A 27,283-nucleotide genomic window follows, 5' to 3' on the forward strand; every position below is an offset into this window, starting at 1 on the left:
GAGATTAAAGCAACACTCCAAGTATGTTACTGATGAGGGAAGAACGTTATAACATGATGTAAAGCTCAAAAATGTCAATTTTTCTTAATGCTGTCCCTTTAAGAAGTACTCATCATATGCAGACAGACTGTTATTAGTATTTTAACAGTTTGTTAACATTCTAGATATAACACCAAAATTAAAATGAGTTTGACAGCCCTGCGTTAAACACACACACTAACCTCTCTGTCGCCCCTGGATGCTCCGCAGTGCCAGGATGTTCTGCTCGTCGGCCAGGAACTGCCTCATCTTGTGGAAGGGCTCCTTCCCCCGGATGGTCAGCTTGTTCCAGGGCTTGGGTCGGGCCAGGATCTCGCTGACCGAGCCCTGAGAGAGTCCCAGCACGTAGTGGCCGAACACTCGCTGGCCAATGTTGTGCTTGATCAGCTGCTCTTTCACCTGCCGGGCGATCTCCGCCGTGTCCATGTCCTCCCCGTCCAGGACGCCGCCGCCGGCGGTGGCGGCGTCCGAGTGGCTGGGCGATGGTGACGGGGCGCCGCCCGCCGTGCCGCTCCCGTTGACGGGAGCCATGTCGGGGCTGGCAGGGGGCGGCTGGGGACTGCTGGCCGCCAGCGGGACGGCGGCCGACGCCGACCCGGGGGTGGAGGTAGGGAGGGAGGTGAGCGCCGGGGTGAAGGGCGTGAACAGCAGGGAGCCGCTGTGGATCCCCGACGAGTCCTGCAGAGCTTTGGAGTAGAATGTTTGGAGGAGCTGCCGCTGAATCAGAGAGTTCAGCGCCATCTTGCTGCCGACCAGGGGGAAAACGGGGGAGTACAGCTCCTGTCCGATGCCCGTCGGGGTGAAGGGCGGGGCTTCGCTGGTGACGGCGGCGGCGTTCAGGGGATCTACGTGAGCGCGAGATAAGGGGTGCTGAGAGGAAGAGGACGAAGGGAGAGAGGGATCGCTGTTGACGCCGTCCTCCTTCGTTGTGGACTCTTCTGTCCCTTTCCGCCCGGCTGACCCTACAAGAAAGGTCAAAGCACAATGCATTATGGGGGAGTCAACAAAAAAGGGGGTTCCAAAACAAGAGAGAGCAAAAAAATATATATATTTTTGTGAAGTTTTTTTTTTTTTTAAATTAGTGAACTTTCCTTTTTTGCCAATCCCCCCCTAGACAAAGTGCCCATGCATTTGTGATTTCAACCTTTCTTGTAAGCCACAGCCTGGAAGGAAACAGGACAAAAACAAAACAGTTGTCACCGTGCCACGCGGGCGGATTAGCCTGGCCACAGGCTCGATCTCTAGAGGTAGCTGAACAAAGTTTACAAAAAAAAAAAAAAAAAAACAAAGCAAAAGGTTTCCGGATGGAGTCAATAAGACTGAGCAAGTCCACTTCAACGATCTTCTCAGTCCACTGCAGATGCTGCGTCACAGTCTTTTAGTTCATTTAAAAAAAAATAAAACACTTCAGCTACAAAAAAAAAAAAAAAAACAGCAATTTTTTTTTTTATAACAACCAGAACATGCAGACATAAACTATATTTCTCCAGTCTTAACGACTAGAATTCATCCCATTGAGCGCTTGGGAGAATTATTTTAATGCGTAACCATTGAGACTTTAACATGATCGAATAAGACAGTAAGCTCCTCTCACTGTGAATGTTAATCAATTCTAAGCTATTCAACTATTCAAGCCTAAAGCAATGACATTTCAAACCCATAAACACAGTTTGCAGAGGGCAGCCGAGTCCTGATGTAAAGAACAGAGGATGGTATCCTACTTTTTTTGTCGTTGTACAATGCTAGGTTGTTTTTTTTCCCCCTTCTTTTACCTTTCAGGTTGAACCGCCTCATTGTGCATTTCTAAAAAGACACAACACATGCTTTTCTGCAAAACATGAGACAAAAGCAACATCTTTGCACCACAACAAAGGTTTCACAGTCACACAATGAGCTTCCCCCCCCTCCATCCTGTTTTAAAACAATAAATCTGTGGATGGCGGTGGCAATGTTTAAATAATTCAATCGAAAATGAAATATTTAAGTATTCTCAGAGAAAAGGAACCTGCCAACCAACATGAAGTGGCATCAAAAGTCTCAGAACTCCAGACAGATGTTCTGTTTCAGCAAACGACTAATGGCAAAACATGGAATAATTCCACCCAAAAAGGACCGTCTTTTTCTCTTTTTATGACACAATCTTGATGTCTTTCATCTGGTTTTGTACTTTGAGATGCTTCAGTCAGACTTAGAAGAAAAATATAACGCCTTCTTAAACTGATTCACTTCATAACCTATGGCGAGTTTTCATTCCTCTGATCCTTCTGCTAAATGGTTTACTCTGGAAACATGAATAGAAAATAAAACTTCTTGATGCCACTGTGCATGTCTACAGATCTCTGCCTCGCTCATTCCTGTTCAGCCTCGCACGCAGCTAAACTTTCAGCCATCGAAGCTTTTTTGGACTTCTCCAGGCCTCTTACCCCACACCTGACACCGACTCGAACTTACCGCTCAGCTCCGTGTTGGCGATGCGCATAGCGGCGCTCTCCGACTGAAGAGTCCGGTTCTTCTCCAGCAGCAGCACCTCCAGAGGTTTGGACGAGTCCTGACGAGGAGGACAAATGGAACGAAGAGGTGTTGAGTGTTTGGTGATTTTCTGCAATTTCCACCCATTAGATGTGAATTCAGTGTTTTTACCTGCACTGAGTCGGTTCCAAACTCCATCGTCTTCAGGATGCTGAGAGGATTAAAGAAGAAACTTTCAGCTCACTAAAACACATCCTCATTTCACGTGGTTGAAATGAGGATAATCCTGTGGTTTCTACATAATAACTGTAGGCAAAAGAGTTCACAATCTTAACCTCACCTTAGTTCCTTCTTGACCTCCTCATAGTCGGCTTGCCTTTCCAGTTTCTCCTCCAGTTCCTGATGGATCACAACGAGATGAAAAGTGAACATTTCATGGAAACGTTTCAGCGGCTTTAGTCGACATGAACACGATTATTACAACACGGAGCAGAAAAAGGGGAAAATGGGAAGTAGTTACAGAGTCCTAAAAATGATTTGTGGCTGAAGAGTAGAAATCCCACACCCCAAAAAAAGAGGGAACAGTAAGGAAGTTGGATGTTTTGTTTGTATACCTTGAGAACTGCAGACTTGCTGCTAAGCTGCTGCTCCAGCTGGGAGATCTGGGAGCTGGTGGTCTCACGGAGTTTGGTCAGGCTGGCCTGCAGTCTCTGGACATCCTCCACCAGCTGGGCGGTCTCCCTTTCTTTGGCCCTGAGCTCCGCCTCCAGGTTCGAGTGCGACGCCACCTCAGATGCCTGATCCTGCGGGCAAGAAAAAAGGGAAAAAAAACCCCAAAAACTTTCATTAATTGAACTTCTTGAAATCTTTGCTTAGAGTCTATAAAGAAAGTTCCTTGCGAATAAACTCATTTGCCAACAGTAATAAGCCAAAACAATGCATGACGGCGTATGTTGTAAAGTTTCATTTACCACTGAATCATGCAGATGAAAAAAAACACAAAAAAAACTCACAGTTTCTCCTCCTTCACAAATGTAAAACTAACTCTTCTGGACACAAAATCATCATCATCATCATCATCATCAAAAAAAAAAAAAATTTAACTCATCAAATGTTTAAATATTTTAGTCTGTGCAAACATTTAACATAAATTGGATTCACTTCCATCTTTCATAGCATTTTAGGGGTAATTATTAAACAAATAAAACCATGCAGTAATGATAAAAACATCACAAATGTAATGAATAGATTTAGATTTTTATCTGTAGAAACAAGCTGCTCCAGTTAGTATTTTGGCATTGTTCGCTAATTAAATATACAGCTTCACACTATGTTGCAGTGATTTTTATCGTCGTGTCACCCGAAATAATCAGTCCAGATTGCGTTATCAAAACAAAAACCATTATTTTACCATCCCTGAATAAAATCTATTGCTTTTTTTTCCCAGTGACAACATTTTTAATAAATGGGAAAACTGATGATATAATCCATGCCTCATTTTTGTTGTGATAACATAATATTGCTACTTTAAAATATGACTTAAATGTATAATAATTTAAACATACTATCACGTGATTAGGACATCTGCAGCTCTTTTTGTTGTTAATGTCATATTTTATTATCTACCTATCTCGAGATAAAGTGTGTATCAGAAGACTGCCTTTAGTTTTACCACCTTATCTCAAGATAGTGAAATCTGAATCGTTTTGTCACAAGAGCAATTTCACTTCTGTTCAGTCATTGAGTAAAACGCTCGTTTTCATCTGTGTATAGTTTAATTGCTTCATTATATTATAATACAGTTTTCTTATCATCTCAACACAATGGAATCTTCAGATTTGTATTTTTCTAATTACCAAATTGTAACTTATTTGGCTGTATTCACAAGCATAACTCTGTTGAGGAAAAAAGTATTTTCAACTAGTTTTCTTATCTCAACTATTTTGAATGAGATCTTAAGCTTATTTGTAGACATCTTTATTTCTAATTATCAATAATCAATAATAAAATGCAATTAGGGGCCACAGAAACATCAGTCCAAGGGGCACAAGTGGCCCCTGGACCACACTTTGGACACCCCTGATCTATTCTGCACAATCTGTCAGAAAATTAATTAATTTTTTCCCCAGAATAATCTGGGAAATCAGAACAGAAAACTTGAACAATTTCTCCCTACTCAATTACAGTCTTCAATTTTCATCCAGATTTGGAAAGAAAATACAAAAATCAAAATCTACAGCTTTACATTCTAAAAAAATTAAAAAAAAAAACATCTTTTGGTTCTTGACACCATCACTGATGTTCCCACAAAATAACTGCTCAATTCAGTGAGTACAGCAACATAAAACATAAACAACCAAACACTTCTAAGTTAAAAAAGGGAGTTTTATCCAATCAGCATCTTTTCACCAACCAATCAGTAAGGCAACAAAAGTGGGTTACCGAGTCGAGATCGGCCTTGGTGGGACTGCTGAGCTGCTGGGATTGGTTAGACGATGACAGCTGCTCTCGGAGCGCCTCCGCCTCTCTCTCTGCTGCCTCCGCTCGCTGAAAACAAACAGAGACGTAAACTGGAGATGAAATGGTTATAAGGCTGGAAACCCAATTTAATTTGATCGGCACCAACTGTTTCTTTACAGTTATTGATCAAAATCTAAGGACGTTCATTTCGTCGCGCAGAAAAGCAAATCCCCTAAAGCGTGCGCGAGCGCGGAGCCAAAGGTAATAAAGTGAAGGCGTAAAGGTTTTCCATTACACAATCCGCCATCATGCTGTGAGGCGTTTGTATACGAAAGGAAATGGGCCCCCTTTACAGCCTAAACAAAATGCTCAATAACACCACGGGGGAATATTCAAAATGTAAAAAAATAAATAAATAAATACATTGATTTTCTTCATAAATCATAATATATTTCCCTAAAGAACAGAAATAATAAGCATAGCCGTACATTTACAACCACTCGGCCATGCTCTAGTCTGGAATCATCTGCTGCACTGGCCCAACTTGCCATCATTAGGAGTTACAGGGAGCCGATTTCACAGCGTTCCTAATTGCAACCATCTTGAGAGCTGTTATTGACTGGGTGGGAGTTAAAGTGCCAGGCCAGACAAAAAAAAAAAAAAAGAAGAAGAAAGAAAAAAAAAATCCCGTTTTCCATTTTCTTCTCGTAAAAGCTTCTAAAAAGTCTGACTGAGCTGCGGGCCACGCTGTCACCCTCAGTAAACCTCAAATCAGAAGTGTGAACAGCGCGAGAGTGTGTGTGTATGAGTGGCATTATAGTCGGAGCGTTAACCTTTGGGCTAATATTAACATTGCATGCCTATGCTGGCCCTTTAACCAAAATCATACTCTTGGCCTAACAATGAAAGTTAACAACAATGACATTAACAGATAGCAAAGGGATTTTTAACAACGCCAAGGCAGAGGGAATGCTGGGAGCTTCGCTCCAGCTGGATGAACTCAGTAGGTATTCGCTCTATTTAAAGATTCATGTTTTTAATACAGGGGATAGTTTTCATAGCTTTTGAATTGGTAAGGGATTATGAATAACAATGCCTCCTTTTCCAGGCAAAAAGAAAGAAAAAGAAGTAATTTTTTTTCCTCATGGGTTTAAAATAGTCAAAAATACACGGTGCGTTTTTAGAAAGAGCTTAATAACTCCTTAAAACCAGCTGGACATTCGCGCTGCACAAAGTAGAACAAATAGACCGCTTGTTTGGGACTATTTTCAGCCACAGATTAATAGGCAGCCGGCGCTCAGGTGAGTATTTTCTGCAGCAAAGACGACAAGGGTGGGGTCGAGTTAAAACAGCAACAGCCCCTGTTTACACATAATGAAGGAATGACTCAGTCAGAAAGATTCTTATTTTACCCCCGGTTCGCGTTTTTAGCTCAGCGTCGGAGGGTTTACCCAGACAGCAGGCATTTGGTTGAAAGTTGTTGTTTTTTTCCTTACACGCTTTCTCCATCTCAAACTTCACACTTTTCCACACGTAATATCTTAGAGCATTACAGACGAACACGCTGATGTCGTTTCTGCGCGTCTGGAGTTCAGCCTCAGAACAAAACCACATCGCATCACCTGAGAGACAGCCACCTGAACGTTCAATTATTTCAAAGCCTAAATATTGGGCATGGAATGTTTTTGAGAAAATCATCTGCAGATCAGCTGATGGAAACACAACAAAAACAAAAGTGTGGAAACAAATGTTTTAATGTTTTTTGCACTTTTAATTTTTCTACATCTCTATTGTGAAAACTTAGATAATAAGGGAAAAACCTATTCTACAAATTCATGCCTTAAGTGTAATTTTAACAATTTTCCATTCACTTTCAAACTTAACAGTTTTCTTCACTCAAGAACACAGGATCAAGCCCATTTTCATGTGATCATTTCTTTAATGTCGTCTCAAATTTATATAATTTGGGGGGTTTTGTTATTAGTTTCACTGGCTGGCTAACTTAAGATAGTGAGACGCTGAGCTTGTTTTGCTGTAAAAATGTTTCATTTTTTTTTTTTTTTTTACCTTGGCCATTAGTTGTTCAATAAAAAACTAAATGATTGATTGGCCAATTGATTCTGCAAATTTATGTCAAAAGTCTAACTTCTCTCAGTGACGGGCAATTTTTATAACATGACTCTGAGTGAATTACCTGATTGGCTCTTTCCAAGTCCGTCATCACCATCTCAATCTCGTCAGCCCTGAAAGAGACGTCCGATTAATCAACGAACAAAACACGATGAAACAGCAAACACGGCTCACAGCAAGGGGAGGAGGAGGAGGGAAACCTTTGCAGGTTCCCGGAAATAAAAGAACATTTTGCTCACAAACTCGGCCTCCATTTAGCTACCGTCTAAATTTCACCGTAATCCACTGATTGTAAAACTCCATTACTCAAACAGCTCGCATGTATTTAAGTGCACATGTGTGCCTATGCGTGTGAGTGTGCACATGTAAGCCCCCTAAACCCCAGGCCACACTAAAACAGAGGGATTACATTAATAGAGCTCTAAGTCCTAATACAGCAGACTAATCTGCTATGAAGCTGTGTGATTGTGTCTGACTAATGGTCTGGATGGAGGCCAGGGTTCACCTCTCACTTGCTAGAGGTCAGACAGCAAGAATACATCCATGCACAAAAAATTAAAATAACGGACACTGGAAAAATAGTTCATGTTTTCCGTGAAGATGACGTAAACGCCAACCATCTGCCTTCAAACAGGGGGGAATATCCATGATAATGTTTTAATTTTCTCATCTAAACATTATTTATGCTAATTTTCAGGTCTGGATGAATCTTACCTGTGGATATTTTTTAACTTCTTTTTATAGTTTTTCTATAAATATGAATCAGAAGATCTGAATTCTTTGTACCTCAAAGATCACAGGCATAGGTTTTTCTATGCTTTCTTGTTATTTTACATTTAACATAATATTAAGAAAATTATGGACAACCCTGAGTATCCTCTTCATAAAATAGTGTCTTCAGACAGAGGTTTCTTTAAAGCCGCTGTAATACAGACTGCTATAGGAGATCCTTCCTGACCACAGCCATCGCCTTTTACGGTAACTCTTTGAAGAATCGTGAATTAATGTGAGTTACTACATCATTTGTTTCCTTTTGGGATCAATAAAGACATTTTTTAATTTGAATGTTTTCAGTAGATTTCAATATGATAATCTGTTTAGATAACTTCAACTTTGTACGCGTTCAAACTCTTTGTAAAATAATTCAATATAAGTCAGGATCAATGATAATCAAAATTCATGGGCACTCAGTTTTGATGCAGAGGCTAAATTTGGTAAAGGAATAGATCTAACTCATTCTACTATAGTTCTAACTGTATGTTTAATCGTCCATTTGATGGATTCAGATTTCGAAATGGGCTCCAATAAAAAGGAGAATCTGTTTTCATTTTCTGGATGTGTTAAATTACCCGTCTCTGGTGATATTCTGTTTCGAATTGAGTAAAACAAAATAAAGAGTTCCAAAAGAAAAGACTGGCACAAACGAAGCACAAACTGAATCAATTTTGTTCAATTCAAAGAAGGTAGAGGAGCCAACTTCACTAAGGTGAGTAAAGATGGGGTTAAACTCAAAAGCACTAGACACTTTTCAGATTGTTATGGGCAAATTTCTTTAAAAAAAACAGTACAGCTATTTCATTCCACTTCCTACTTATGCACCACTTTGTGTAAACCCATCCCATCAATTCCCAAAAAAATAAAACTAAAATCTGCTTGTAATAAAACCCAACATAAACTTCAAGGGGAATGAATATTTCTGCGAAGCGCTGCAGAAGGAGGAACGGAAATAAAGACCCCAGAAATGGCGTTCAGCGCAGCACAAAGAGAGCACGCTACACGCCGGCCCGCTTATTTAAGACACGGCGAGAGCAAAGATGTGAGCACATATGTGCACCGCTGCCTCCATTAGGACCTTTTGATCCGACTGCAATCTTTTGATAGCGAACCCAATAAGCCCACGCAGCTTTTGTATTTGTGTGTCACAGTATGCGAAACAGCGCCGTGTCCCATAGGCTCGCGTACTGCTGATTTGAATGTGTTTAACAAAACAGACACAGTTGATATTAGGTCAACATTGTGCCACGGGCGATGCAGCAAAAAGAATCAGATGTGGGTGGGAGAGGTTTTTCGCTCTCCGCTTTTTTTTTTTTTTTTTTCCTTTTACTCTTTCCTTAATAGTTGAAAGGATCTGGTGTGTGTTTAGGCAACATAATAGTAACGCTACCTCAAACAGCTTTTATCCAGTCTTAAGCTATACCGTGCGGGACTCAGCCTACGTTCCACACACACACATACATGCACACACAAACACACACGGGGTCAGAAAGCGACCGAGCTCAAAAAGCTTGTAATGGAGAGCGTTTATGGGTGGTAATGCAACCCAAATACAGTGGCGCTCCTGCTCCAAATGTGATCGCTTAATCAAAGTACAGATGCACAAAGTCTTCTTAAATAACCTTTGGATTTGGCTGTATTTGGGAATTATAAAAGCTGAGGGCCAAAGCAGATCACAGGGAAGGGGATTTTCTGCGCGTCCTGATAACAGTCGGCCCGACCGCCGAGCAGGGCAGGACCCGAAGGCCCGACTAATTCATCGCCAAACAATAAACCGGGGTGACGAGGTGAGGTTTTGCGCCGCCGAAATGTAAAGCTTAACGCGACGACCACAGGGAGGCGCTGTAGAGAAAATGCAAACAAGAACAGAGAAGTAGCCATATAGAGGCTTGCTTTGTGGCAGGAGAGCCAGTGGGTGCAGCCGGCGACATTAGTAGGAGTTCTGAAAGCGACCCAGAGCCTCAGAGCCCCGACTGCACATCCTCCATCTCAGACAGGCTGTTTCATCTCTTATCTTCTCTGTCCTGCTCTTCTCTCGACTGCTCCTTTTTCTCCCCTCTGCCTCTGTTCTCCTCCTCCTAACTGTTCCCTTCCAGTTTTCTCTCTCTCATCTATCGCCCTCTCTTCCTCGGCCTCTGTCCTCCATGCCAGGAGGATATTCCCCCGATTTAGATTTTCATTTCCCCTTCTCTATCACACTCTTATCCCGTCTTCCTCGCCGAGGCCTCAAGCACCCCCTGGCTTTGCTTTTTTTTTTTTTTCGCCCCCCCCCGGTTTTCATCACTCTATTTCTTTTCTTTCCTTGGCTTTCTCCACATTGCATTTTCACAGCATGTTACCGTAGGGATTTCAGGGAGGCTTAAAACGGATCGAGACGTGAGAGAGAGAGAGAGTATGTGTGTGTGTTTTGAGTATATCCTCGCGCCATTTTATATTTGTGGGTGCTTGTAATGGACACCAGGCCTGGGCAATGTGGCTTGGAAATGGACTTTCCGATTTTTTTTTCCACACCAGATCCAATTTCAAATTGATTTTGTCCCGCTCGCTTTCTTTTCCAAAAACAAAATTACAAATAACCGAAAACATTTTCAAAAAGTGGATTTCATTTCAATCATTCTTTCTGTGAGTTGTATGACAGAATATCAGGACGAGGCTAGGATATTTTTTTTTCCTTAATTTCGAGAATATAGTCACTATATTAGCAGAATAAAGACAAAGTTAACAGAACAACGTCTTACAACTACAAACTAAGTTGTTTTAATGAGTAAAAAACTTGTACATTTAACTTGTGATGAAGTTCTCAATAAAAATGATTCATTCTTCAAATTTGTGACTTTATTCTCGTATTATTTTGACTTTGTCAAATGACTTTATTCTTGTGTTACTACGACTTTATTTTCGTAAAAACAAGAAATCGTAGTCTGATATTCCATGACAGAGTTGACCTGAATTCAAAGTCTAAATAAGTACAAGCTGTAAAAAACACACTTGTCAAAACAAGATGGCCGCCCAAGGCCTACTGACGTCACGCTGAGCTGTGGACACTCAAGGATTGCAATAATTGCAATAGTGAGGAAAAGAAAATTCAGATTTTCCAAAAATGTCATCTTCAAAAACCGAAAAAAAAAATTGATTATTTGATGAAATCAATTTATCGTCCAGCTGTACTGGCCACGTTAATTTAAAAAATATATATACGTTGCATAATTATTGGGAATAAAAGAATAACTAGAGTGGTAGAGAGAGAAACATTTAGAGAAATTTGTACATACACACCCTCTTAAAGCATCCTACGGGGCTGGAAATCAATAAATCATTAATCTGTAACAAGGACTAAACGATTAAAAGGCGGCTGGCCAGACTCTCGCAGAGACGGGGGGGGCGCAGCGTTACATCCACAGGGTCTGCCTCCCGCTGATTCTCCCGCAAACACACATACGAACACACCGTGGGCATCGCCACGTCATCCAGACTGTCGGGGTGTGTCATCGGTGTGTGTGTGTGAGGGTGTGTTTTAAAAGAGAGATTACCTAAACGCAGTGAGAGATGAGTGGGCTAGATGAGGGGGCGGGGAGAGATTTGTCACGTAAACTCCTCGCTGGGCAGTTTCCACGGCGAATTCATGTTCGCGTGCGCGTGTATCGACGTGTGTATGTTTCACATAATATGAATGGCATTTGTGTGAAAGTAGACCCAGTTAAAGGGTTAAAAGTTGTTCAGCCAAACACTGGTGATTTGCTCAGCCAAGCAGTAAACGGGGGGGAAGGACTCCGAGGACTGGGAGGGTGCAGGGTCGGAGAGGGGTTTGTGTGCGCTTTAAAGCGTTGCATTAAAATTTCAGATCACAGCACGCCACATAGTCAAGGACCCTGACTGCCTGAGGCTTACGAATGAGTGAGTGAGCGAGGGAGCGAGCAAGTGTGTGTATACTTTAATGTGAGTGCATGTGTGGATGTGGGCGGGCATGTGCTTATTAGCTTCTGTAAGCAAATGGGGCTGACTATAGGCATCCCTTTTAACAGGGTTCTTGTCTGAAATGAAAGGAAGAAACAGAAGGGAGGGAAGAAGTAGTGAAGTTCTAAGAAAGTAGAGAAAGAAGTCCGAGACAGTGAGAAGTGGAAAAACTAGGTGCCTCTTTGATAAACAATAACTATTGATTAGCGCCTCCGCGCTGCACGCAATATCTTCATATGGCCTTTCCGCTAACACAAACACACAGAACTGAGAGATAAAAGATAAAGTGTGGGTAGAAGAAAAAGGGAGGGAAAAAAAATATATTCTGAGGAAGACAGAGGAGGGATCGATCTGTTTTTAACAGCCAATCAATTTAACAACGCTGGTAATGGAGAGACACGGCGAGTCTGGGGCGGCGTGAACGCCTCTGGACGGGGCGGCTTTTTGAAAGCAGGACTGATTCCAGGTTGTACTTTATGCTTGCACGCAGGACGCCCTTCAAGCTTTTATTAAACGCCTCGTATGTAGCAAGGGAGTTCCAGAAAAGTGCCATTTTCTCTTACGGTGCACAAATGATCAATAAAACGATAAAGCACCTCCCCCCGCCGTCCCATAAATATTATTTTTCAGCTTTTGTGGAAGGAGTGGGCTTTTGTGGAAGTCCGGGCGCTCGAGTGGTTCTGGTTCCCACCACTAACCCTGAGAGACGGCGGAGTGTGAATGTCATAAAGTGGCACTTTGCAGCGTGGAGTGCAGACATGGAAAAGCTTCTGTTCTCATCCTGCCCACCACTAGGAGATCAATAACGATGGCGGCACACATCTCTAATAGCCGAACCCATCTTTCAGCTCCTCTGACTTCAGGATCCTAGAAAGAGCTGACCATGATGCTGCCACCGCCATGTTTCCCCATAGGAATGGTGTTTTTACCATGGAGTTAAGTTTTATAATCCAACCTTGTTTTGAACTTCTCCACAACTTTTTCCCATCGACCTGTCAGGTTATTTTTAGAAATAGTTAACTGCACTGGATACAAATGGTTTCAGCACTTTTCAGTTTGTTTTTCTGAAAAATGTTCCCACTTAGGGCCCCAACTAACAATTATTTTAGTGATTGACTGTTCTGTCAATTGTTCTAACGATAATCAATTGCATTAAAAAAATTGGCACATTTTGTAGATTTGTCATTTAACCACCCAAGCCTTTTTTTTTTAATATGATATTGGAAATACAGTAAATAAACAACTGCATTCCTTTTCCAAGTAAGAAAAAATATTGTATTCCCGAAAATGCAATACCAGCATTACTTTAGTAAACGATTAAAATAGTGAACGTTAAGCTAAAGCAATACATCAACGTGAAATTTTTTGCTAAAATCTTGATTTATCAAGAGTTCAGGTTATTTTTGGGTTAAATAATTGATGACTGGACAGTAAAAGGTGCTTCAAAAAAATTCTAACACAATTTGAACCAGGTGTAGCTAAAAATGCCACTTGAGTAATGGAAAGAACAGATTTACAGGAAAAGGAGGCTTTTTCCATTGTAAATGCCAAAAGTATACATTCTTTGCATAGTTTTGGCTTAATTACTGCTCTGAGTTTGTTGCTCTTTCAGCAAATGGCATATCTGAGTGTGTATGCTCCAGTCAATGATTAGCCAATTGCTAAATTCGTTGACTATTCATTCAAAAATCGATTCATCCCGATTAATCGTTTCAGCCCTACTCCCATTATGACTTTTCAGCTCTCTGAAAGGAGTTTTGACACTAAAGAGGTTTCAGTTCCCATAGCTAAACCTTAGACAGTGAGGAGTCTCTCAGTGTGGATTGCAGACATGGAAAAGCAGTTTTCATCATGCCCAACACAACCAGATCAATAATGATAGATGCGCACAGCTCGAGAACCTGAAGCCATCTTGTCTTTCAGGTCTTGCAAAAAAAATAAAAATACCCGTGTGGCTCCAAGTCCGAGGCCTCAAAGTGTGCTGCCCCTCCGTCTCTCCGATTCAGACGGAGCACTCTAAACTCCACGGCAAAAACATAAATCTATTTTGATGCTCTGCCGAATCTGCAAAACGCATTACAATCCCTCTCAGTATTTACTGTGAGTGGGTAATGCTGGGATTTGGAGGCTGCTGAGCGTTGTGGGAGACATTCCAGCTGTTAGGGGAGAGAGCAGGAGGAGTTTCCAGGGAGGGAGATTCACTAAAGCAGGATGATTATGTCAAGAGCAGAATATGGAGGGCGCCAGAGGGGAAAAGTCACCCTGTAAACACACATGCAGCTCAGAGAGACACATACTTTGCTGTGGATTCCTCGTCATACTTTGTCTTCAAATCAAAGAGCTCGGCCTGAGTTGTTTCAAGTGCTGAAAAAAAAATAGGGGAAAAAAAAATAATTAGTTGTGTTTTTTTTATTATCTCCAACTACATTTCATCTAAAAAAAAAAAAAAAATTATATTAGTTTAACTTCTCATCCAAAAACAAGACACGAACACAACCTTTAATTCATTTAGTTAATTTTGGTGATATTTCTGGCAGATTAGGGAAGCAAGTTATCAATTAATCTAAAGTTGATTGATCTTATTGATCAACTAATACTTAATGAGCGTCCACTTTCTTGAGTAAACAGAAAAGTGTTTTTTTTCTCCCAGATTAACCTGTTTATAAAATGTAATAAAACAGGTACCTCTTAGGCTGCTGAGTAGAAAAAAAATGAAAGATGGAAAGAAAAAAATATGAATCAGAGAGATATTCATACAAGTAGCTCCCTACCGTCAGTGGTTGCTCTTGGAAGAATGTTAAAGCTTCGCTCTACGAAGTGCATAAACTCACAACTGCCCTCAAAACATGATGAAATTAACCTACATCATGTCTTTTATTACCATGTAATAATTTTTCTGCAGTAATGCTGCCCACTTTTAGCACATCAGTAATTTTTGAATGAGAAGTGGACGCAGCTCAACTAAATGAGCGCTATTACGATTATAACTTCTGGGGCGTTTAGATTTCAAAACAGAATCGCATAAAATGCATTTTGTTTCATGTTTCGTTTCGCTTTCCCGTTCAGAGATGGCGCCGCCACCTTTATTTCAGACTGGCTTTGCTTAAGGATGACCGGCGGTGCCCTCTGCTGGATGGCGGACAACCTACATCACTACAATCGGGTTCACAGGGATGTTATTAAATAGTCGAATTGAACCCATTTTAATTTGATAAACCATTAGTTGACAATTAGTCATAAGTCAATTAATTGTTTACATCCCGATGTCAGGCATTTACGTGCTAAATTATGTCAGATATTTGCCTTTTCTAACATTACCTTCAACCTTCTGAATACACACATAGTCCAGATTAAAGTTAAGCAAAAATGAACAGAGAATCGGTATATCAGAATTGGTCAATTTTCACCTGACCACTAAAAATCTGGGACTCAAAGATCATTTTCCAGTCAGCGAATGAATTATATTTGAGTGCAACCAGGTCATTGGGTCGGTTACAGAGTGAAGGAGACACAAAGTGAGCCGTCAGTGGAAGCCCAGAGAGGTGGGCCCGGTACCTGTCTGCAGGGACTGCGCCTTGTGTTCAGCCTCTTTCAACCTTGAAGACATGGAGTCCTGACTCTCCTGGAGTTTCCTAAAGAGGTGCGAAAAACAAAGCAGGAAGCACAAAGTCGCAGTTAAGAGATAGTGACTCAGTCGTTCTCGGGTTCACACTTGGTGGAAAATGCAACCATTCTTCCATTTTCCCACCATTTCTGAAGAGTTTTTCCCCACTAAAAACTCTCCACAACACAACCCACTCCTCATTAAGCAGCCCTATTAGGCAGGAATGTCTGGCCACTGGGGCACGCTGCACCCAGGGGGTGGAGTGGGGGGCCGCAATGGCTGACTCAGAAGGTGGGGGGGGAGGGGGCAGAAACCACAGGGATAAAATAGATTCATTCTTGGCACATAAAAAGTGGGGCTCTGCTGAGAAATTGCCGCTGCGTGTAAAAACATCAATAATCCAGCACAAATACGGCCTTTATGACACCCTTTGATGCGCCCCCCTCCTCGCCGCCAATCTGTCTCTCCTGTCATCTCTATTTTTCTGCCCTGTACTTCAGCCTTTCATCTCCGTCTCTCTCCTCCAGTCGCTACTTCGCGGCATAAAATGCATCAGGAGGTGCCATCCATTTACCAGCCCTCTCAGACACAGGAAGTCGGCTCTCTGCAGACAGGAAGGGGCCTATAAAACTCTGACGTACAGGAAACGCAGTCGGACAACTGATCTTCGACTGCAAGCCTAGAAATCTTTAAAACACCTTCGGAACGTAAACAAGGTGATTGACAAGGGGAAAATATAGGCTTTATGGAGCTCATTATGTGAACAAACCCTTGTTGAGGTCGACATTTTCCACCTTCAGATAACTGGGTCAACTGTTTATTATACCTGTTCAATTAGTTTAACTTCTAGTTATTAAAGCCTTATTACAACTACCCGTCCTCTATCTTCTCGCTCAAAATGATGGAATAATAAGAGTGACAGTTTAGAGTAAGTGTTTTTGGCTTCACATAACAGTACATGTGCATTATTTACAAAACAATTAAAATAGAAAACATGACTGCATGCTTTTAATTAAGATGGAAAAGTAAAATGACTTCAGTGTCACATATTTCTGACTTTCTTGTAAATAAGGAATAATGTAGTGTTGTTTTGTTAAGATATCTGGCACAGCACCAAGTAGTGGCAGCACGGTGCTGCCTAAGCTTCAAACATTCAGAGAAAACTCTGGTGCCTTTCTTGATCTTTTTGAAAATTCAGAGTGGTGTCAAATCTTTTCAAAGACACCTGTTGCCTCAAAGATCTTAGCGATAATCAAATTAGACCAGTAGAAGAAAATTAATAGCTTACAATCAAAACTAAGAAAGAAAAAAAAAAAGTCTGCAAGTTTTCCACAAAGGACCAGAAAATGAGTCTTTGATCTTGACATAATTAGCGATGGAGCAAACATGGAGAGGGAGTTTGTTCCAAAACATTTCAGTCCCGTCCTAAATTAGCGACGTTACCTTTAGGTCAGAACACAGAAGCAGTCGACCAGCTGAACTCAGAACCACCTGGACTCAGAGAACAAGGCAGTGCTTTGAATCACTCAATCTTTAACTCCGTTAAACCAGAGTGTTCCACTTAGTCATAAACAGCTGTCACTTCCGCCTCATAGGGGGCGATAAAGCACTGGCTTGTTCTCTGTCAGCACGGTGTACAAGAACATGGTAATTTCTCACAGGAAGTCGGTTAAGTTTTTGTATCCTTGCGGTTCCTGAAAGATAAATTATCTTTGGCTCTCCAGATGGACGGAGGACAGACAGATCTCTGCACAACACGCGTCTTAACAGAACCCTTTTTCCCTTTTTGTTTTTTTATCTTCTGTGTTGGGTGTGACCATTTGAATGAAAATATTGTTGAAAGTAACAAAAGTCTGATCCTTACTTTATGAACAAATTTACAATCAAACAAAGGGAAAATGGAGGCAAAAGAACTGAATAATAACTGAAAGTTGAAGATGCTATTTTTTTTTTTAAAGATTTCATTAACCATCATCTCAGTTCTTTAAAACTATTCAAAAATACAATCAGATGTTTTGGTAGACATCTAGAAACAAGTGGTTCATAAATGAGGTTTGTTTAATAGTTCCTCTAAATATTCTTTACAGTAATCCTTCAAAGTGTTGATAATTCTGTCTGAGGGACACGGTGTCCCAGAGAACTAAAATAACCTCATAATAAAGACATAATTATCAGCAGTCAAAGTGTTTATCATACCTCTCCTTCTCTGCATAGTCGTTGTGTAGCTGGAGCTGCTTCTCTTGGGCCAGGTTCTCAGCCTGATTCTTCAGAGTCTGCTCGTATTCGCGGATCTTCTCCTTCAAGGCCTTGATGGTCACCTCTGAAAGGAAAGAGTCGGGGCAGAAAAACAAGTGTTCAAAATGAAATGAACGATTTGTATAAACGACAACAAAAAACCCAGAGCACATCCATTTCGTAGGATGTGATAAGCGGCACCCGTGACCATGATGTGTTTGACGGGGCATTTTGACCTTTTAGGGAACAGCGCTTCACATTCACACATTCTTCTTCTTCTTGTCAGAGCAGGCTGCAGACCGTACCCCCCCGTGGCTCCAGCTTAATCTTTGCATCTGCAACTGGTACCGAATATTCAGCTGCTCCCCCAAGCCAGCAGATACGTTGTCTTCATTAGGGCCGCATTAGGCCCAAAATCCCATAACCTGCCGGCTGCCGAGCTCCGTATGGAGGCCGGCCGAGATAAATCTAACACATAACTGGAGTAATAAACAGGCCTGTGTGTTCGTGTGCGTTTTTCAGAGAGAGATATAAGTGAGTGAGACAATGATATAAAGCAATGCTGCCTTTGACTGAGGGCTCTTAGCGCTCTGTGTGTGCACGTGATTTAAACTACAGCCTCACAGCTCTGACATATAATCAATACAGGAGAGTCCCCTTAGAGCCCTCTTACCCCTTAACTGCTTAACTGAACTTTAAACATTTAGGTTGCAGGGATCAATGGCCTCTGCTCTCCGTGCGCCTCGGCGTGTGTGTTTGTGTGTGTGTGCGCGCGCGCTCGGAGCGAGTCCACGTGTGCGCTTCAACAGGAGTGGGAGTTCCAGAGTGTGTTTTGGGGGGTTTAAATATCCCCCCGCATCTATTGAGGCGGGAAGGAGGGATAAAGGGTGAGGGAACAGAAAAATCAATGGCAGAATGGAACCCTGCCGTTATCGAGCTGTTCCAATTAACTCTCACTGAGGAAGAAGAAAAAAAAAAAAAAAAACTGTGTTGGGGGGGATTCCAAAACATTCCCTCACTCGCTCGCTCCTCCTTTTTGACTGGATTTGCAGCACTTTTATTACGGCTTCACACTCATCTCTCTGCCTTTGTCAGTTTTTCCATCTTTCTCTACCCTGAGGTAGCCCGTCGTCTTTTATTCATGAACCCTCTGCCGGCTTTTTCCCATCTTTAAAACCTATTTGAAAATGTAGAACCTTGTACGTTTTCCTGTGTTTCTGAAATATGCATGACGCATTAAATATGTTCAAATAAGGACTTAAACCTTGAATTTGTTGTGATGTTATATAATTTTTTTTAACAAGCAAAATTTAACGGGAAAATATTTCTTCAGAACTCGTTAAGATAGATTCTGCATATTGATCGCAAAAAAAACAACAGTTACTTTCAGTTTCAGTTACTTTTGATAATTGTGACTCACAGCCAATGAAAACCCAGAATTTTAAATATCATAAAATGCTCATATTGCATAAGACCATCACAAGGATCGTTATTACAGTGACACTGGTCATGGTTTGGTCTACACCATCATGGAGGAAAAATGCTGACTCAAGCTGCCCAGGAGACAATTCCTTCCTTTCACAAAAAAGATGAGACACAAAAGATCACTGCTAAAGAACCTTTAGAAAGAAAGTTTACTGGAAGGAAAAAGTGTCGTAGAAGGAAAAATGCACAGGAATGCAAAAAATGCACTGTTGTCAAAGCTCATTCAACAGTTTGGAGAAAATTCACAAGAACTGCAAATGGAGTCACAATGCTACCACACACACCCATACACACACACCATATCCAGGATATGGCCGACTACTGGCAGTGTTAAGTCACTCTTAATTCAGAGAGAAGGAGTATCCTCAGTGGTCCAAAGCAATATTAATGCTGCAGTATGTAACTTTTATATATATATATATATATATATATATATATATATATATATATATATATATATATATATATATATATATATATATATATATATATATATATATATATTTACATATTTTTTAAAAACTTATATGGTCACAGTGTAAAATAATCTGAAAAGAAAAAAAACAAAAACCCTTGCCTTCTATCTCTAAACATATGTCTCAAGACATTCATTGATTAGTTGTCAAAAACAACCAATGAGAGCCAAGAGGAAAGTCTCACTGCTGTTAATCACTCTACTGTATATGCTGCTCAATGAGATAATGGCAGAGAAATAACTTGCAGTCACAGAAAAATTGTTTATCTTCTAATCAGTGGCCATGCTACTAGCCTTAGCATTCACAGCAAGTTCTGCTGTGGGGAAGGAGCTAAAGCGTAGCAGATGGCGAGAGCAACATGTACACAAGAGTGATTGGCAAAGCTAAGACCCTCCTCCTGGCTCTGATTGGTTGTTCCTGACAGAGCAGTATATTTGTACAAGTTTCTGTAGGAGCTTGTTTTTGTCCAACAGATCATCCACCTCATGTGACGCTGTCATGACCGAGTGAAAGTTTTAAGAAATATGGAGCAACATTTTTACAAATGTTACATACTGCAGCTTTAAGAAAAAAATTTAATTTTGCATTTTATATAGAAATTAAGATCCCAAAATCTGGAGAAAGCACAGAGGCAAAGAATCCAAGCTGCCGGAGGTCCAGCATGTTGTTTCCACAGCCCACAATGTCCTCTGTCCCCGTTGGTACCCAGTGTTTCATCAAGTCCAAAGTCCAATCAGGAAGCCTTAAAGCACCTGGTGCTTTCCTCTGCTGACAAGCTCCATGGAGATGTTGATTTCATTTTCAAGTAGGAAACCAAAGGAACAAACGCTGCTTTAATAACAGTGTCATCGATGTGCAAAGATGATCACCTGGCAAATCTAGGAGGTATTGGGGAGGGGAAGATGAGCTATGAGACTCCACACTCCTGCTGTTAAAGCAGCCTCTGCTTCCTTAGCAACACAGCAGAGACACGGCTGACGGCCATGCCAAGCTGCACTGATGCAGTAAAATATTTAGTGTGTGCATCTACTTCCCAACAGGCCGGAGTTGCAACAAGAGATTTTAATTTTCTGGGAGGCAGACTTTTTTTTTCCCTGCTGTAAATCACAATCCTTAAAATTATAACATTTTATAGAAGACTATATATATATATGCACACACACACACACTTGTGTAACTGTTAAAATTCCTTTGATGCAAAATTAACTAAATTAATATAACTTAGGAGACATGTATTTGTGATTCACATATCAAGTCAATGTTCTTCAGTAACTCTATTAAAAAGAAAACTTGATTCATATTTGTTATTTACAAAAGGGAAAGGCATTGGGAAACGACCCAATAAAATTTACAGTAAAATGTAAACGTGAGGGGAAAAGAAGAGACAAGGTTCACGAGTCGATTTGTAAAGGGAACTAAAGTTACTCTGACCTCACATGATCACCAGAGTGACTTATTTTTAACGAACAAAAGAAGAGACGTACATTTATCATTGTCATGATAAATTTCAAATAATGAAGTTTAAATTCTGCCAAAACTGTCTGTATCGTCGAGATTATTTCTGCTATTTCCTCCACTGCTTCTTCAATGAAAGTATCAATAAATATTAATTTGAAAATATGATGAAGTGCAGTTGCTACGTGCAGTTTAGTGACAGAAATCATGCTTTTTTTATGTGACTGGTGTCCTGAAGCAGCGCATTACAGATGGATTTGTTTGTATTTGTGGGGTTATAACTGCTGTGTCATGTAGTGACAGTCATACAGTTACCTAAAAGGGAAGTAATAACTAGTTCTTATCATCACTTTCACCATTATCACAATAGTTTCTCAAACAATTTGTTTTTAAACTTTAAGTCTGTATCCCCCAATTCTAAACAAGAGGACCAGTTAAATTTTTCCCAGAATGCAGAGAGACTCTTCAAATTAACACTAAGTTCACCAGGTAAAGATTTACTTCTGTGTTGAGCAACTAAATAATTTTCTTTTCAAATAATGTTGCAGCATGAAGTAAAAACTGAGTCATTTTGATTGGTTTTGGCGACCTCATTATCCCCTGCAGGTTAACAATATCCTCTCCGTTTACCCCCCTCTAACCTTGGTTTTTAACTTCTGCAAACTCTTTGTTGTAGTCCTCCAGTGTCTCTCGTAGCTTGGTGTTCTCTGTCTCAATGTCGTGCATCCTCTGGAGCTTCAGCTGCAGCTGCTGAGCCAGCTCCAGCACAGGTACAGGGTCTGAGGGGGACGAGAGAATAAAAAAAGACAAAATAAATAAAAAAAAAACCAACACACTAAATGTTAACACACTCCAAAACAGATCAGACAAGCAAGGGCAGCGAGGTGGCCGAGTGCGTTTGGAATAACTGCAGTCAAGGCCGTCTGAGAGCGAGCGTTTGAACTGCTGATGCGTCCTTGAGCAAGGCAATGAATCTTACAAGCTTAAGGACAAATGTTTGAAGCTGAACCCTGACCTTTGATTTCTGTAGAAAGTGACTGATGGGAGGAAGACGTGAAACATAAACAATTAGGAGAAAGCCTGTGATAAGGGAGGATGTAAGTTCAGTCATTAACACACAGAATACAGCTGTGCTGGTAAAAGAAATAGATCTACACACAGTTATGTCAATAAATTATCTGATTATTAAAAGGGAAAATTCTATATTCGTTCTCCAACAGTCCAACCTCTTCCAGGGCTGTTTTATCGTTTTGTGTTGGCTTTTTTGTTATTGCACCGCATTTTCATGTGGGCTACTTGACAAACTACATTAAAAGCCGTGCATGTAATGTTCTCAATCTACTGAGCACAGATTCTCCTTCATGGTGTTTTTCACAGAGACACCGACAGGCATGGAAATGAAAAGAGCACCACCCATCACTCTGATTAAGCTAGTAATGTTTTAAAACTACACCGGGTGAACTATGAACTAGTTGTTGAGCTAATACTAAAGATGATAAAAGCAAATACACCGTCTCCAGTTTGCTTTAAATCTTTGTGCCAAATACATTGATGACATTATTATTTTCACTCAGGGTTACTGTACTGAAAAAATTCCCAACAATTCACAGGCATTTTTATGTGAAAGACAAATATTTATACAGCAGAAAGGTTTTCAATATGGTATCAACAAACGACACCAAGGAAAGAAGGATAAAGGACACAAAGAAGGAATGGATGTAGGACACATGAGTTTAGATCAGGCCTGAAGAAATGAGACCAACCCAAGCCGAGCCCATAGACATTGTGCTGAAGCCTGATCCAACCCAACTAATTAACTCTAATTAGAGAGCCAAGCCCGAAGTAAACCTGATCTATTACTTTAAACTGCTACCAGATTAAAATCCTTCCAGACCTCCGACTTTGCACTCTGCTGGCTTATTAGCGTAATTTCCCCCGTTTTTAGCGTATGTGTAACATGTTCCAGCTCCATTTTGTTGCTTGTTGTGACCGCAGGGTGAGTCAACAGCAAAAGATCTGGGATGTGTGACTTGACAGGAGCAGGGCGGGGCCACCTGCACTCGCTACAGTCTGATTAGCTTCTGCACCGCACTTTGATTCCTGACCAGGGTAAACTGGCCGTCCTTCTATTTAGACTAGAAGAAGTAGATTAAAACATATTTATGTTGTCCATTCTTCTTCAAGCTTTTCTGTGCTGGAACTTGACTCTGCCCACATGTCAGCTCGGGTCGGCCTATTGATCTAAACGCTACAAGAAAGGAAGGAAGGAAAAGGCTTCCTCAAAAATGACTCAAAAAAGACTAGAAAGACATTAAAGGCAGAAAAGATAGGATGAAAGACGGAAAGATGAGATGGAAAATAACTGAAACAGGACACAAGAAAGACGAAAAATGGCATGACATAAGGGTGGAAGAAAGAAAAGTTATCAGGAAGGAAGCAAAGACAGAATAGGGAAAAATTATATATATAAGGAAAAGAATAAAAAGTATAATATAAGGAAGACCATTAAAAAGTCTGGGCTTGCTGTAAATATGAAACTGACCGATACATCACAGTTAGCTACCCCCCGTCACCCTGTGCAAACAAACTTTCTCCGTTAGGTCTACTCAACAATAGCCTGTAAGAGGAAACTGTTGAGCTTTGTCATAAACATTGGCTTCGTATTAGCGGGGATCTAACACGACGATGGCTGACACAGCAGGAGAATTGGATAACAGACGCAAAGCGAGGCAGACAGACAGCAACACAGATTAGACACATTAACAAGAGATTACTGGCTGTGATCAGTTAAAGTGTTCGCTGCGATGCATCTTGAAAGCGAGAGGAAAGGCGAAACATGGCAGCAGACAGTTGGACAAAGCGAAGCTGTAAAAAAAAAAAAAAGGAAAAAAGGAAGAAAAAAAAAATCAGGCAGCGAGAACTGTAAATAAGAGATTAGAGAAACAGAGACAGAAGGAAGAAAGGCAACTTTTCTGGAGGCATTTTACCAACAACCCTGGAAAACACACAGCAGGGTTAACTGTCAGTGTGATGAAGAGAGCTCTGTCAGTCAGGCCAATCACATCTGATTGGTGCTCATGGGTGGCAGACTGGTGACAGGCAGCCAAGAGACGCAGGCAACGCTCATCAGCATGCCAGCTAAAAGAGCAGTTTATGCGTGTGTGTGTGTTTGTGTTTCTGTGTGTATGTGTGTTGTACAGATAAGAGGAACTGACAGCTTACAGCTGGGGGTAAGAGCCGTGTATGTGTATGTGTGTGTGTGTCTTGTGTCTGACGCAGTTAGATATCTTAACTATGCTAATGAGAGATCAGCAGAGAACGATTGGGGAATTTCATGCTGATTTTGTACCGTCAAGGTGACACACCACACAGGGTTGAGCTCTGACACACACACACACACACACACACACACACACACACACACACACACACACACACACACACACACACACACACACACGCGCGCGCGCACCCGCTCCCTCACACAAGTTGGAGACTCAAACAAACAAATACTAAGTAACATAACAGTATGCTCTGAATATAGACTCCTATCTACTTTTGTGCCCTTGAAAATTAACTTTCTCTCTCCCGTTTATCAAAGTTTTGTCCTTCACCGAGACGCTGTCCCTCCCCGGCCGGTTAAAGACAGCTTGACTTGTGGGCCGCTGGTGCTGAGCGCTCTCACCAGACACCTTTAATCTAAACCAGAGCACGCTGGGATGACTGTCCAGGCCTTCAAGCTGACAGAAGGCAGAAGAAAACACACTGTTTCCTCTTTCAAGACTGCTGCATTAGTCAGGCTGCTCTGTGTCTCTGTGCATGTGCGCATCAGGCATTACATCATTGTCTCGCTGCAAGTTAAGAATAGCCCCGTCAGAGCCGGCGCTGACTTATTGGGAGCAGTACAATCCAAAGATATTACTGTAGGTCTATCCGTGTGGGAATATGATGACCTCCTTACGTTATAGATGAACTCGACTCCTTTCTCGTTCTTCCATACCGGGGCCCTCCAGGACGTCCGCGCAGCTGAAAACCTCCAACCAGCAGCGCTGCGCAGACACTTCTGTCATTTTTCTCTGCCTCAGTGTATGAAACGTGACTGGTTTTGTTTTTTATTTTTTCTGTGCGTGCGTTTCGCCGCAGCCAATCCGGGGGCCGTACTTGTCATCAATGTCAGGATGCACCTTCTGTTAAGACCATCTTAAAGCTACACCCGTGGGATTAGGCCTTGTAGGGCTGTATTACAGAATCACACACACACAAAGTTGAAAATGAGACGGCATCAGAGCGCCCTGGGCATGGGCCGGTTAAACCTCCAAAATGTTCCACCCTGATTGATGCCCAGCTGTTCAAAAACGTAAAAATTTTTTTTTATCTATTTCCAATCAGTAAACCCACTATATCTAGGAGCAGAAAGATAACAACCCTCTTCAATGTGGACACAGTTACTGTGTGAAGAGGACTTTTCCACTAAAGTCGTCTTCTTCAATCTGCGCCCCCTATTTGTCCACAAGGTACTACATGTAAACGAACGGTTATTTGTCATAATGTGAGCTCAAAGTGAAATGTGTACAGTTAGCTTACCGAATAACTAAAAATTATAATCGATAAGTGGCTTAAGAGCAGGTTATCATTTTGACATGGAACTCTTTGGCTTGATAAAACTTAAAAGAGCTTACACAATAAAATACTGCTGCTCTTTGAAAGGAGGAATGCATGTCTACAGGAGTATTTTTCAGTTTCTCAGTGTGAATTGCACAATGGCAGGCCACCACTATGCACATATACCCTTAACTAAAAGTAGTTAATTCAATAAGGGCATTAATATACAACCTGACATTTTCATTTCAGTTTGTGTATTTTAAGCTGTTGTGTTATTGCGAGAGCAATTTCAAGTTAGGTGGTCTGTGAGTGTTTGCTAAATGCGTTAAGTGGTCCTCAGCCTGGAAAAGTTTGAGAAACGCTGCTCTAACGTGATTTCAGTGCTCACCCATTGCTTGGTCTCAACCGGTTCTGCAAAATCACCCATTTCCTTCCCCACAACCAGAGTCAAGTCTGTTGATTCTCCATGTTTTATGCTGTTTTTGTGAAGCAGCATAGTGCACGGAGATAGTTTAATTAGTGATAGCGCCAATCTTTCCAGCCAACAGCTGTTACTCTATAACCATCACTGCTCCCAACAAAATCATTAAGTGTTTACGTCCCTGCTGGCATATGCATAATCATCTGCTCTGCTCTTACTCATTTTTAAATAACATTTCCACTCTTGTTCCACATCTGTTTTTCTGCGCTTATACTGTATTGTAAATTGTTTATTTTTAATGCTCAATACACAACCACGTTATCTACATTTCTGGACAAAGTGATCCGAGTCTGACATTCTTTCTAATAATTACACAGTATTTTCTGTTGCAGGATATTACCGTTGTTTTTATTGTTGAACTTGTTGCTTTATAAATTGTTTTTAACTCTTCAATGACTTTTTTTGTGTGAACTTTTATAAAGGATGCTGATGTTAAACTTGATTTTCATGAAAACCAGGGGAGTGGAATTAAAATGTCAGCAATCACTCTTATTATAGACATACTGCTTTAAATCTTCAAGTAGCAGACGACGTTATCATGTCTAGCCTTACTAGCCTTGGTTACCTACCCGTTGGGCAGGTAACCAATTTAGAATGATAACTAAATTTTAAAGAAATATATCCTACTTTTTTTTTAAATTAAATTTGTTCAATAATGCTAAATCTTAAATTGTGATAATTAATTCAATAGACATGTTTTTGGCTATAGGTAATATACAATGATGACTGTTACAAATAAAGGTAATTTGATATGTTAAATATGGTGGAACATTTGTATTTCAATTCAAGATAACGCATCACCACTTCATGTCTGGAGAGGAGGAGCTAAAGCTTTTCCCTTCATCTCTTTAAGGAGCTGTCTGGGTACAAACTCCAGTTCTGACTTGATGTATCCCAACAGAAATTTTACACAAACACAGACCGAGAAACTGTCCTTACCTGGGACATCAATTATTTTCTTGTACACGTTCAAGAAGGCGGCCTCTGCTTCTTTACTCCTTTTACTCAAGGCGTCGATCTGCGAAGACGAAAAAATGAAAAGGAATGGTTAATTATCACCACAAATCTGAGAGTCGGATCTACTGACCCAAGAAGAAGGCCCATTAAATTCACAGTAAG

The 27,283-nt window shown here is 41.0% G+C and overlaps 1 protein-coding gene across 4 annotated transcripts in view; it reads right to left on the reverse strand.

The window, feature by feature from the left end:
- The window catches only part of cux1b (cut-like homeobox 1b), an 89,112-nt gene that overhangs the window by 22,558 nt on the left and 39,271 nt on the right, over positions 1-27,283 (reverse strand). For 3 of the 4 annotated variants that reach the window (XM_055045587.1, XM_055045586.1, XM_055045588.1), the window contains exons 4-15: positions 27,104-27,182; positions 21,723-21,860; positions 17,627-17,750; positions 15,382-15,458; positions 14,124-14,190; positions 7,163-7,211; positions 4,951-5,055; positions 3,123-3,311; positions 2,849-2,907; positions 2,680-2,719; positions 2,491-2,587; positions 222-1,001 (exon numbers count right to left, since the gene is read on the reverse strand). In XM_055045587.1, coding sequence (XP_054901562.1) covers positions 222-1,001; positions 2,491-2,587; positions 2,680-2,719; positions 2,849-2,907; positions 3,123-3,311; positions 4,951-5,055; positions 7,163-7,211; positions 14,124-14,190; positions 15,382-15,458; positions 17,627-17,750; positions 21,723-21,860; positions 27,104-27,182 — 1,804 coding nt within the window. The remainder of the gene's footprint in view (positions 1-221; positions 1,002-2,490; positions 2,588-2,679; positions 2,720-2,848; positions 2,908-3,122; positions 3,312-4,950; positions 5,056-7,162; positions 7,212-14,123; positions 14,191-15,381; positions 15,459-17,626; positions 17,751-21,722; positions 21,861-27,103; positions 27,183-27,283) is intronic. The other variant, XM_055045589.1, reaches the window with a different exon arrangement.

Source organism: Poeciliopsis prolifica, unplaced genomic scaffold (genome assembly GCF_027474105.1).
Source record: "Poeciliopsis prolifica strain line A6 unplaced genomic scaffold, Auburn_PproV2 SCAFFOLD022, whole genome shotgun sequence".
Taxonomy (NCBI): Eukaryota; Metazoa; Chordata; class Actinopteri; order Cyprinodontiformes; family Poeciliidae; genus Poeciliopsis; species Poeciliopsis prolifica.